Source organism: Delphinus delphis, chromosome 13 (assembly GCF_949987515.2).
Source record: "Delphinus delphis chromosome 13, mDelDel1.2, whole genome shotgun sequence".
Lineage (NCBI taxonomy): Eukaryota > Metazoa > Chordata > Mammalia > Artiodactyla > Delphinidae > Delphinus > Delphinus delphis.
This window is the reverse complement of record NC_082695.1, coordinates 62,334,270-62,347,108: the sequence shown is the minus strand read 5'-3', so window position 1 is coordinate 62,347,108 and position 12,839 is coordinate 62,334,270. Positions and strand designations below refer to the sequence as shown.

Sequence of the window (12,839 nt, the reverse complement as noted above, 5' to 3'; positions counted from 1 at the left end):
AACTGCTTACCCAGTGAAGCTGAAACATGCCAGTTCTTGTCTGTTCCCTTTGCACTCCCTTTGGACCCCTTAGACTGTTCCAGGCCCAAACAAACAGGGATGTGTGTTCAGAGGGGATGGGGTGAGTGAGGAGCTGAGAATGACCATCTTTTGCTAAGCACTTCCCAGAGGTTCGTGTGCTTGTACTTTAAATGCACCATAACTCTCTTTCACCCTCACCTCCCCATGACACTAGTATTAATAGCAATTATCTCCATTTTTTTCTGATGAAGAGACTGAGGCTCAGAGAGGTCCAAAGTCACCCAAAGCAGGTGGCAAGACCAGGCTTGAACCCTCCCTGAGGCCAAAAGCTGTGCTTTCCTTGCTACCACTTAATCTCCCCCACCGTCCTGGAGGGGTCCCGGCAAGCACAGCTTGGCCCTGCCTGGGAACAGGCCTCAAGGTCAAGGGGGCCCTGAGTTTCTGTTGGGGGTAATGAAAAAGTCTTGGAAGTAGAGAGTGGTAATGGTGGCACAACATGACGGATGTACTCAATGTCACTGAAGTGTACACTATAAAATGGGTAAAATGGCAACTTTTATGCTATGTATATTTTATCACTGTAAAAAAAAAAAAAGAGTCCTTACAGTACCATGGACAGCCCTCTGCTGAGTGCCCCCCACAGGAAGGCCCTCCTCCCACGCCAGTTCATGGGGTTGTCTCGTCTGCTGCCCTCTCCTCTCAGACCGTGGCTTCCAGTCCTGGCCTTGGCTCTGCAGACTAGGAATATATGTGAATCGACCACCATGTTGAAATGCCACCCTTCTCCCTCTGCCCAGTTAAACCCTATGCTGTCTTCAGCCTTGCCCAGTCCTGTCCCCCACAAAATGCCCCTTGACCATCCTGCTGGAGTTACTGGAGCTTGGGCCGCCTCCAGCTGGCCTAGAGTCAAGACCTGAGGAGAGCGCTGGCCCTCGGGGCCAAGGGGCCCCGGTCGCAGTCCTGACCAGGTCCCTTGGGAGCTGGCTTAGCTACTCCAGCCTCTGGACAGGCTTGGGTTCCCACTTCTGCAAAGAGAAAGCCTTGGATTACCCAGGAGTGCCCCTCACACTCTTCCCCAGGAGGGCCCAAATGTCAGAGGGGTGTGAAATGACCCCAGCCCCCCAGTCGTAGGGGTATGGACTGGCCTGGAGTGCGTGAATGAAATATGTCATTAAAGCCCTATGTTTTCACTCAAAAGTCCATGCAAAATTTGTAACTGGTGGCATAAGAGTTCCTTGCTTAGTTTAATATAAAAATCTTCTTTTTTCCAAATTTAGTAAGAAAACTGAAAACCATGCTGTGTTTATTCTGTGGTGTGGCAAGGCCCTTTTTTTGACCCAAGTCAAGGGTTCTGCCCTTTGTCTGTTGCACACCTGTCCAGTCTCCCGTCTAGTCTGGTGGGCAAGCCAGGCCAGGCCCACCCACCCAGGCGAACACAAGGCAGGCACCGGCACAGACTTAGTAAGTACCCAAGAGATGGGTGCTTCCTGCTGAGAAGTGAGGCTCAGTGATGAGACAGTGCGTCTCTAACTTCCTCCTCCTACACTGTAACCTTCTCACTCCTTCTTTCCTCCACCTCTCTCCTACGGGAAGCTTGGGCTGGTGGGGACCCTTCAGGATGGGATGGGGATGGGCTGGGCAAACACCGTCCCACATTCATGTCTGGGTTCCTCCTCGGCCTACGTCATCACACTCCCAGCTCACCTGCTCAGGTGGGGGCTGATGGCTGTTGCACTCTTTACGCCCACGTGGCCTCTCTTCCCCTCGCGCCTCCTGCAGCCCCATTCCTCCCGGTGGGGAGAAGGCTGCATTCCTCAGGTGCCAAAGGGCCCAAGCTCCCTCTCAGGGCCTCCTACTACCGCCCTTCCCCTCCCGCTCCAACTCCGGCTGTGGCTCTGCGGCCACCCTGCTTCCTGGCACCGCTGCCTGGGAGCCTCAGTTTCCCCTCGCCCAAAAGCAGTCAGGCAGGAGCCGCCTCCAAGGCCCAGCTTCCCTGTGGACCAGCTGACTGAACTCCTCTTCATGCCTGACTCCCTCCTATGCCCCGAGGGACGTGAGTCCACCAAAGGTGAAGCCAAGGTTGGGCCTACCCACCCTGGTGTCCGCGAGGGGCTCTGGCCACCACCAGCTGAACCAGGGCCAAAGCCCTGTGCAGCTGCCTCTTCTGGCTCCCTCCCTCAGTACCGAGTGAGGCACACATGCTGCTGGGCCAGGGGTGACCAGCAGTGCAGGGAGCCTCGAAGGAGGGAACCGGCCCTCGAAGGAGGGAACCCAGGTCTTTCCATCACCGCCTCACCATCCCCAGAATTGGACCCCTCAGCGCTGGTCGGCAGGGCCGTGTTGGCGGAGCAGTAGGCCTGCCCAGGCCAGCTGCCCTTCCAGGGAGTGCCAGGGAGACTGAGGGCCCCACAGGAAGGGCCACCCCTTGGCTTAGGGAAGCCCAGTGCCCCCAGCCCTGGGCGGCTGGACGCATTCACCCATGAGCACCCTCAGAGTAAGTGTTCTAGGAGGCAGCACGATGGTGCTGGGGGCAGGCAGCATGGTGGGGCCCCTGAGCAATGGGGAGGGGGTGGCCTGGAAGCCCTGGCAGATGCAGGGAGGAGCGCTGGGGCCGAGCAAACAGGCTGTGGGGGGAGGGGGAGCCTTGAGCGGGCCTCCACCCCCTTCTCTCCCACTCGCAGCCCCACAGAAGGAGCAGCAGCTGTTCCAAAGCTTCCTGCCCTTCCTTGAGACAGGTGTTGGCTGAATCCTCACTTCCTCCCAGCCTCAGAGAGCTCCTCCACCCCCCCTCCACCCGCAGGCTGCTGCTGAGTCAGCAGCCGCCACTTCCTCTCCTCCACGCCACTGCATCCCCACCTCCCAGGAGGAGCAGCTGAGCCCTTCCACGTGGGTGACTTCCTGGAGGGCCGACTCCCCTGCTGCCCTGAAGTGGCATACCTCAGGGGGAGGTTTAAAGGAAAGGATGGCAAGAGGAAGCAATGATGCCCCAGGGAAGTTCTTGCTCAGAGGCCAAACCAGAGCAGCAGCAGCAGGAAGCAGGAGGGACCCCAGGCTCAGGACTCCCAGGGGGAGCGCTCACCGCGTGGCAGAGCTGCCAGGAGTCACTGCTGCCCCCCTCCCGCCCCCGTCCCTCCGAGGGCGGCGGTGGAAGGGCAGGTGCCTATGTACTGAGCACCAAAGTGCATGGCTGCTGCCCAGTGAAAAGGCCAAAAGACAATGGAAATGTAAGTTATTCTCATCAAGAGGAAATCACAGTTTTCTAGAGCAGGAAGGGGCAATGAGGGGCAATTATCTCCTTTGGCAGATAGGAGGTACAGACCCAGAGCAGGGGGGTTACTGGCAGAGCGGCCTCAAAGCAGGGCTGCGCCCACCGTCCTGCACAGCCTGTCTGAGCACTACCTCCTGAATAATGGGCCATTATTGTTACTGTTGTCTCTGGCTGGCTTCTTACTTCTTTTCATGTGTATTACTTCACGTGACAAGTCCTGTAAGGCAGAAACAATGGACCCATCGTCCCCATTTGACTGATGGGGGAACTGAGACCCCATGAAGGAAGCTGACTTGCTTAAGATCACGGTGGAGGTTTGTAGCAGAACAAAGACCAGAACCCAGATCTCAGAAGGATTTATCCCAATCTTCCTTCCCCACACCCACTTTCCTGCCCTTCCCTCCCCCTCTTTGGGCCCATTGATGGAAGGGGCTGATGGTGAGCAGAGAGGCCTGGAAGCTGTCAGATTCCACTAACCCCCTGCCCTCTAGTGGCCAAACAGCAGCCCGCGGGAGGTCACAGGTAGACCAGCAGGAGTAGCCCGTGACCCACGGCCGTTGGGTGCCTCATAGACCACCAAGCCTGAATGCGGAGCCACCATTCAAGTGGAATCTGGTGAAGCCATTCAAAGTGACGCTGGTGAAAACAGCTTAGCAAAACACGAAAAGGCTTTCGATATGTTAAATTTGAAAAACTGGAGAACGCAGAAGTGTCTATCACTGTTTACAGCTCTACAAAAAAGACATATATGAGTATGAACAAAAATGTGGAAGGCCTTTCACTAAGTGATCACAGAGGTGGACTCCTAAGAGGTTTTTTTCCTTTTGGTCTATTTTCTAAACTTTCCAAAATGTGATTCTACTACTTGATGATATAACATAGAATCTGCGAAGGCATCACAATGACCTAAGGAAGCTTGGGAAACGTGCTCATGACTTGGGAGCCAAAGTCCTCAAAGGGTGACACCTGGTTATTTAGGTGGCGATCAGAGCAGAGTGTCCCCCAGTTAAGCCGGCCAGGCCTCCTCCGAGCCAGTCTGCAGGCTGAAGGACTCACCATGGGGCTCCAGCCTCTGCTCATTTCCTACCCAGGGGTCTCTCTGGTCCACTATGCACCTTCCCTGGCTCTCAGCCTCCCCTTCCAGGAGGATAGCTCGAGGTTGGGGACTTGACCTGCCTCACAGCATGGCTGTCCGCGAGCTGGACAGAGGCCTCTCCCAATGCGGACAAATTGTTGCCCCCAGACATGGAGGAAAAGCAGGGATTCCTTTCCAATGCTTGTCTTGGTTTCAAGAGGGTTCCTAACAGTGTACAGGCCATGGAGGCAGTGCAGGGAACCACAGCCGACCAGCTAGTCACCTGGCATCCACTTCTGTCTCAGCCATTTCCTAGCTGGGGGCGGGCAGGGATGGACTTTCCCCACCATCGGCCTCAGTTGCCTCCTCTGGCCCCCAATTACCTCCTCCCAGGCTGTGTTGGGGAGGAAATAAGATAACAGAAGAGAAAGAGCTTTGAGTTAGGGAAAATTCACTCTCTGCAGACAGGACGAATGCTGAAGTCGGAGCCCAGGCCCCCCCTCTCACGCCCTGCCCTCGTCCCCAGCTGCCAAACCCCTGCCCCATCCTTCTCCCCGACTCTGCTATCCTCCTCACGTGGGGAGGGCCGACCTTTTCTGCAAACCTGTGGAGGCAGTGATCCTGCCGCCAGCCGGCCTTGGGGTTCTCCTCAAGAAGGGTAAAGTTTGATAAAAGTTGTTCAAACTGACATATGGGGGCACAGCTCCCTGAGGGGGTCAGTGTCGGCAGAGAGGTTGCTGAAAGTGTGACCTGCATAACTAAAGATGCATCTGTATAGCCAAGCAAGGCACGGAGGGAGAGTTTTTTGAGGGTGTGTCATGTAAATATGATACATTTTTATCATCAAAATTAATTTTCTACTCCATCCGGGTACTAGAAGTCTCAAATCTCAGGACATTTTCGTGGTCCCCTTCCCTCTGCCACTTTCTACACCTCAAATTCTATTTATCCGCACACTGAACTAACCTATCCCCCAAATTGACTGTTCCTCCCATCTTCCCTGTTTGTCTTCAGGGTCTTACATTTTCCCAGGCACCCCCAGACCTCCCGCCCCTGAGCCCCTCCCCATTGACACAGTTCTGCTCACCTCCTCCTATGGGAAGGCCCCTCTTGCAAGCCCTCCTCCCCTGGAGCCCTGGTTTGGGCTTCCAACAGCCCTGGATGGCCACCACGGCCTCCTCCCCGGCTCAGCCCCCTGGGCTCACACCCTGTCATCAGTTGCCAGAATAAGAAGTTGTTGAAGCACCACTCTCCCCAGACAGCCCCCAGGGGCTAAAGGAGCAAGTCCAAACTCTGCCGGAGCTTCCAAAGGTCTTCAGAAACTGACTTCAAAGTATCTTCCAGCCTTTTCTCCCTTTTTCTCCCAATCTCATGTTGCTTATCCCCTGGAGTTGTGCTCTCAGGAGAACCATTCAAAGACAGGACAATGGTCCCAGTGCCTCCCGAAGATGTGCAAGGCAACAGGTCTGCACACATACCCCGAGACACACCCAGACACACACACACACACAGACCTCCTCATAAGCACTCTCTGTTCTTGGCAAATCAGCAGAGCCACTTGACCTTGGCCAAAGTCTCACTCCATTCGGTCCCCACCTGGAGCTCTCACTTCTCTTCCTCCTGTATACATACCAACCTTTGAGGCACATCTCAACCCCACTTCCTCAGCAAGTCATCCCTGACTTTATTTGATCCCTTGGCCAGTAAATTCCTACAGGGGTGGGGGATGGGGGCAGCCACCTAGCATGCCCGAGGCACCTGCTCTGTGCCAGGTGCCTCTGAAAAGTCTGCACACCACACACCCTATCAGGTAGGTATAATGATAGTCATTGTTTAGATGATGCTCAGAGCAGTGGCCTAAGTTCACCCTTCCCAGTCAAGACCGGAGTAGGACTCAACCACTGGACTGCTCCAAGCTCTTCCCACCTCAAGCCAGGATGTTCTTGCCATCCGTTCGGGTGCTGTGGCACAGAACATCTCAGCGTCTGGTTTCCTAAGCATTCATCTTCCAGCCTCAGCAGAAGCCTCAGGAGGGCAGGCACCCAGGTCCTACACTGCTTCACTTGGCCCCAGGTAGAAATTCAATGAACACTCATTAACTAAATGAACAAACAAGTGAGTCAGTGAATGAATGAATGACTGAACACATGAAAATACAGGCATTGCAAGTGGTTCGGCTGTGGGGTTCTGAATGTTTGCTTTTAGTTTTTAAATCATCCAGAAAATCTGAGCCTCTCTAAGGTAAGTTTCCCCTCTGATTCTCTTAGAAATATATTGGTTCATCTGTGGCCAAACCATACCATACTAATAAAAACTAATTCACTTTCATATTATGTTAAGCCAGGAATTTTTAAAGAGCTATTTAGATTCAAAGAGAAACCAAGGCACAAGTGTCTTGCACATTTGAGCAACCGTGGTCAGCTAGGACTGAGACATCCAAAGTCACTCCCTGAGTCGGAGTCAAGGGCCTGTGTCTCCTGGCCAGGAAAGGGGTTTCCCATTGCACTTGGATCCAGCACAGAGCTGGTGCTTCCCTAGCCCAGAAAAGCATTAAGGTTTCCAATGGACACAGCAGGCTGCTCATTTAAAGATGGGAAGGACATACTGGGTTGGGAAGGACATAGTGGGTAGGGCAGGAAGTGAGCAAACTACGAAAGGAAGAGAGGTGAGAGGTGGGCCAGTCCCTGTTATCAGTATATTAGGGCATGGAGACTCTTGGTGGTCTTTTCCCCTAACCCTGAGTGATTAACAGTATTTGCTGATTTATGAGAACTATTATTCAAGTAAGCTCCTCAATTAGGTGGACCTTATCTGATGCTAGTTTCAGGAAAGAAGTTCTCTTATTCAAAAGGAAAAGCCATAAACAAGAACTATGTCCCATCTTGTTACAAAGTTCAGTGTAGGATCTGTGGAGCAGAAGGCTTTTCCAAAATCTTTTAGAGTTAAACTTTATTAAAACAGGTACACATCTGTTGGCTGAGAGAGTAGATATAAAGTACAATGGCTTTGTAATGACTGGATCATCCAGTCAGAGGATAAATATGTTTATTCTGACAATCTGGATGAAAACATATGCATTTGATAAATTGCTAAAACATGACTTCCCATTAACCCACTAACTTTCTTTGTTATTACTAGGTTACTAAACCATCCTCAAAACGTATTGACCAAATAATTCCAACATACATAACATTCCCTTAAAGAAATAAAATCTTAGAGTTGCTTAATAGCAATCTAATGAACTACTGCTCTCTAGGACAGAAATGACGGCAATCACCTGAGTTGGGGTAGTTTTCCTTATCGTTGAGGTTGGTTGGAAGATGGTTTATTTTGCTTTCTCAAACTAGGAACAAAATTAAACATTTCATGAAAACCAAAATAAAATGAGGAGAGAAGAAGGAGAGGGAGAAACAAAATCCTTGAAGACCTGCATATCCCTTCTTATAAAAACTACAGCATGAGCCTCTGCTGGGAACTTGCATGTGTGTCCATGTGTCACAGTAAATCAGCTCAGCTTTCCCTTCTGGGCTGGAGAGAGCATGAGAACAAAGGGCCAGAGCAGAAAGGGCAGCCATGGGGGGAGAGGAGAGCCGCACCAAGCCACAAAGAAGGCTAGGAAGCGCTGTGGTCAGGCAGGGGTGCGCCTGCCCGGGAAAGGGACGCTGGCAGGGGGCAGAGGCGGGCCGGGAGACAGCCCACAGGAGCGAGGAGGAAGCACGTTGGTCCAAGGAAGAGCGGCTCCAGAACGATGACCCTTTGAAGGAACCATGAATTTCTTTAATCAACTAATTTCCTCGGTGACTAAAACGCCTCATTTGTCAAGGCTTGTTCTGGGCTGAAATTGAAGAGGTGTAATTGACAAATGCTTGAATTTGGGTTCCACTCTGGGGAAAAAATACCTCTCCACTGGCTCCTCAAATATAATTATGGGAAAAAGACATATTTTAAGGGCTCTTCTTCCAATTCAATTTGGGGTAAGGTCATGACTTCCTTCCTGATCCCCCCAACACACTCTGACAATGGCAGAGATCTGGCTTTCTTTCTCAAGAGGGGCACTACCGCCACAGATGAGGCAGCTGTCAGGAAACTAGGCTGTAATCAGCTTTAAATGGCTCACAGCCTGCAGAGGGCACAGACCCTCTTATTCCTACAGTAACAGGTCAGGCTGCTGGCCCTGGGATGAATGTGGGAGTGGTCTGAGTTGGTTTCTGTTTCAAACATCTTCCTTATGCAGGATCTCAATGCAAAACTTACATCACAGGTCCCAACAATTTAAATATGCACACAGAAGAGGGTACTTTAAAATTCCAGATCATGGCTTCAACTGCATGTAACATGTCACCCCCAGCATGACTTATAAGGACAGTAAATCAATAAAACAGTAAAAAGAAAAGTTAAAACACAACTGAAAATGGGTTTTTCAGGCGAGTCTGAAATGCTACAAGATTGCTAGTTAAGAACAGTATCCCTTTTCTCAACCTAAGTGTTACAGCCCCATCTCTTCACCAGCATCATAAACTGAGTGCCCATGTAACTTGGAAACTGAGATGAAATGTGGAGGCTATTGGGTGGGTACACAGGTAGCCAAAGATAGGCGTTCCTTCTATGCAGTAGAGCTATTTTGGTGTGACAGGACAACTGACCCACCCCCGCATTGCCCCAGACATCTACCGTAGAAAGATATGGACTAGATGAGATTAAAGTCACCATATCTGTACCACAAAACAAAACAAAACAAAACAAAAGTTAAAAAAAAAAAAAACCAGAAGGCATTCACTCAAATCTTACAATGGGAGGTGGGAGTGGTGGGTGGGTGGGTGAGGGTGGGGATAGAAAAGCAAGGGGGAAAATCTACAGCAGGATACAACAATAAATGGGAAAACAGCAAGAGAAAAAGCACACTAGGTTAATATAGGAAACTAGTTCTTTATTGAGAGATTGTATATTAGTATTAGTGGATTCTGTGTGTAACAATGTCGTCATGCACACGATACAAAAAAAAAAAGGCTGGGCCCACCATGCTTCGGAAGGGCAACAGAACAAAAGCAGCGTACAACGAGCAGATGGCCCGGCTACACGAGCACAGTGCGTTTCAGCAGGGTAACATCTCTACCCGAGCGCTGTACATTGTCAACTGGGGGATGGAAAAAAATACAGATCATGCTTTAGTTTTAGTACAAGAAAAGGTGAAAAAGATACACAACCGAAAGGATATTTGATACAGAAAAAATTACCCACAAAATAAGAACAGGAAGTAATTCAGCACAGCAGAACACGCTATCCCTGTTTAATGGAAAACCATTTTGCTGGGGATCCTTTTTCTTTTCTTTTCTTTTTTCTCTTCTCTTTCTTTTCAGATTGCCAAATGGCAATCTGGGGAGGCCACTTGGGACTTTATTTTGGAAGGGCCCTTGAAGTAGGGGCCTTATTCTTTATTGCTGCTGTTTTGTTTCAGTTTTCAAGCAGGTCTGGCCAACGAGGCAGCAGAAGGGAGCCGGCTGTTAAAGGGGTAGCTCTGAGGGCCAGGGCGCATGTCCAAAGATGCTCTTGACATTGTACAATTAAACAATTAAGACACCATGGCTATGGCTCCCCCTTAAGTCAAGGACCTTGCTACACCAAATTTTCAGAGTAGCAGCAACTGTCATGTCATCAAAATTTTTCATATCTATATTTATTATTTTTTGCCTCTGACTAAATGTAATCTCTTCACTTACGCCTGGGCGCTACCAGGAAGCTAGCTGATGGCCACCCAGGTAAGTGGGATATGGGGTGCTACAGCCTCCAAGCCAAGGCAAAAGGAATCCACTTAACAGGGATTTACAGTGCAATGTACTCGGCTAAACAAGATGAGATACAAAAATGGTTATTTCTCTACATCTATTCTGAAATGGCCTACATCCTATACTACTACAATGGAAACTAAAAGGAACAGATCTAAGCTGGCAAGCTATCTAATAGTTTTACAAGAAGATTGTGGTTTAGGACCTTGTTGAGTTAAGCATTAGTATCCTCTATCGGAAGGTCATGAATTCTTATCGCATTGTGCTAAATTTTACTCACAGCCCAATTAACCCTCAGCCCTTGAATTTCCTATGGGCGTGTTTGCCATGAAAGTAAACTTTGACTGACTGGCAGAATTTGTTTTCTTGGGTGTTTTTTTTTTTGGGGGGGGGGCGGCATGTATTAAAAATAAAATTTAAAGGCAGCTGAGCAATTTGAATTTCAAAACATGGAATCAGCATCCTGCAATGGTATTTAGAGATTGGTGGTATTAATGAGGATGATAATGATTTAATCAGGATAATTATACTTTCAGGCTCAACATCCTTCTTAATCATTTTTGAATTTCTGCCTAGTGTAATGTTCCACACCCGTTTTAAGAGGAAATGCCAAGTAATAAGATATAATTGTGTATTGGGGGAGGGGTTGGCATTTCAAGGGAGATCTCACCCAGCCCCCCCATTCCTATTCTTCACACACCCACTCCACCACCGCCCCCCACTGCTAGGCTGGCCTGAGATAGGGGATACTGCCGCTTAAATAGCAATGCCTTCCTCAGATGGAGACAGGAGATGGTTAAGAGGGGTGTCACAATACAGCTAAATGCGGAGGCAGAAGGGTCACAGCGCACACAGCAGCGAGTTGACCATTCACTGAGCTACACAATGAAGAAAAAAAAGATTTGATAAATGCAGAATGTCATCATTCTATCATCACACGAAAAAACTGTGGTTCAAACAGGCCTAAGGGGGCCAACCTTGCCTTTTAGGTTCTGGGGACAGGCTGGGTCTGGGGACAGCTGGGCTGAAAGAAGGAGGGCTGGGCTTTCATTCTCCTGCCCAGTCGGGCCCCTGGGGCGCACTAAAGCGCCGGCTTGCGACGCCACCCCCCACTCTGACTTGGTGGAGCAGCCGGGGCCGCAAAGGGAAGACATCATTCTGAGCTTGAGGGAGGGGGAGTGGGGGAGGGCCGCAGCCAGCAGGGATTTAAGCAGACGTGGAGTGGGAGAGGATAGCAGAAACATTTCCAAGAAGAGAAATGTGAGTCCAGAGGCAGAGTACAAAAAGAAAAAAAAATAATAATGAATCTAATGCATCTCGGATTTGCTTTGGGAGGTGGGAGTTTCTGATTAAAAGAAAATGGAAGAAATGTGAAGGGAGGAGAAGAGGGGAAAATCAAGCTATTGTTGTAGCAGAATGTAAGGGAAAGGGGATGTGGGGCAGGGGACCGTGCAAACACACCCCATATATCACAGTTAAAAACAAAGCCGGCGCCGGCCTGCTGCTTTGTCAACGCCTGCCCGGGGCAAAGGCCTGGCTTGGGGGCAGCGTCCCACCTCATCCTCACACACAGCGCAACAGCCAAGGGCCGGCACCCCGCTTCGGCCCGGCCCAGGGGTGCACAGCAGTGCACGTCTGACTCTCCGAGGCGCGCACACACTTGCACACACTCGCATACACACACACACACACACACACAAGCATCTTGAACCCATAAATGCAACTGTCATACAAAGACCATGGGGTGGGAGGAGTAGCACAAGGGCGATACACAAAAAGGGTTAAAGGGGAGGAAGAGATGGGACGGGAAATCGTGCAAGTGCCCACGAGAATGCGGGGGCTGGGGCATGGCATAGGGCAGATGGGAGATGCAGATGCCAGGTCCCAGCTAACCAGCCATCGGTATCAACGACCAAATGATGGAGAAACACAAACAAAAATGACACGAAACACACACACACCTCAAAAAAAAAAATCACAGGAAGCCAAGTACGCTTACACACACAAACACGCGCGCGCGCACACACGCAGTCCTGTATCTCTCTCCGTCCTTCGATCACACAGGGCTAGGTATTGGGGGAAGGGGCTATGATTTGGGGGAACCGCGTCCGCCGCAAAGAATAAATAGTGGGGCTGGGGAGGGAGGGAGGGATGGACTCAAATCGCCAAATCCTAACTTCACTGCAAAAGCTCCCACGAGGGCAGCCACCTCCACACTGGGGGTCTCCCCAAAAGGGAGAGGGGAGAAGCCACCGCTCGCCCCGCGTCCTCGCGGGTGTGCCCTGAGCCCTCCGCCGCCCTCGGCGCCCGCCCCCACCCCGGTGCCCGCGGCGATCCACGCTCCGAAGCGGACCCCGAAAGGAAAAAGCGATACCTCTGTTTCGCACAGAGCCAAACACTGGAAGCACGAAATAGCCGACGTGGACCAGGACCATCCTGGCTCCTCGCGCGGCGGCGGCGGCGGCGGCGGCGGCTGCGCGCGGGCCCTTTGTGGCGCGGCTCCGGGGCGCGGGCGCGGGCGGCGGCGGGGCTGCGGGAGCCGCCGGGGCGGGAGGCGGAGCGCGGGGCGCGGGCGGCGGTGGGGCGGCGGCTGGCGGGGAGACAGATGGCCCATGGAAAGGCTCCCTTCCCGGCCCCTCTCGACATTCAAAGGCGCTGGGGCCGCAGCTGCCGCCACACAAAGGCGCGCGCA

General features: G+C 51.4%; 1 protein-coding gene across 1 annotated transcript in view; it reads right to left on the bottom strand.

Annotated features, from left to right (window-relative positions):
* The window catches only part of ARK2C (arkadia (RNF111) C-terminal like ring finger ubiquitin ligase 2C), a 102,210-nt gene extending 89,628 nt beyond the window's left edge, over positions 1 to 12,582 (bottom strand). The window contains exon 1 of the mRNA XM_060029540.1: positions 12,522 to 12,582. Coding sequence (XP_059885523.1) covers positions 12,522 to 12,582 — 61 coding nt within the window. The remainder of the gene's footprint in view (positions 1 to 12,521) is intronic.
* Between the last annotated feature and the right edge of the window lie 257 nt (positions 12,583 to 12,839).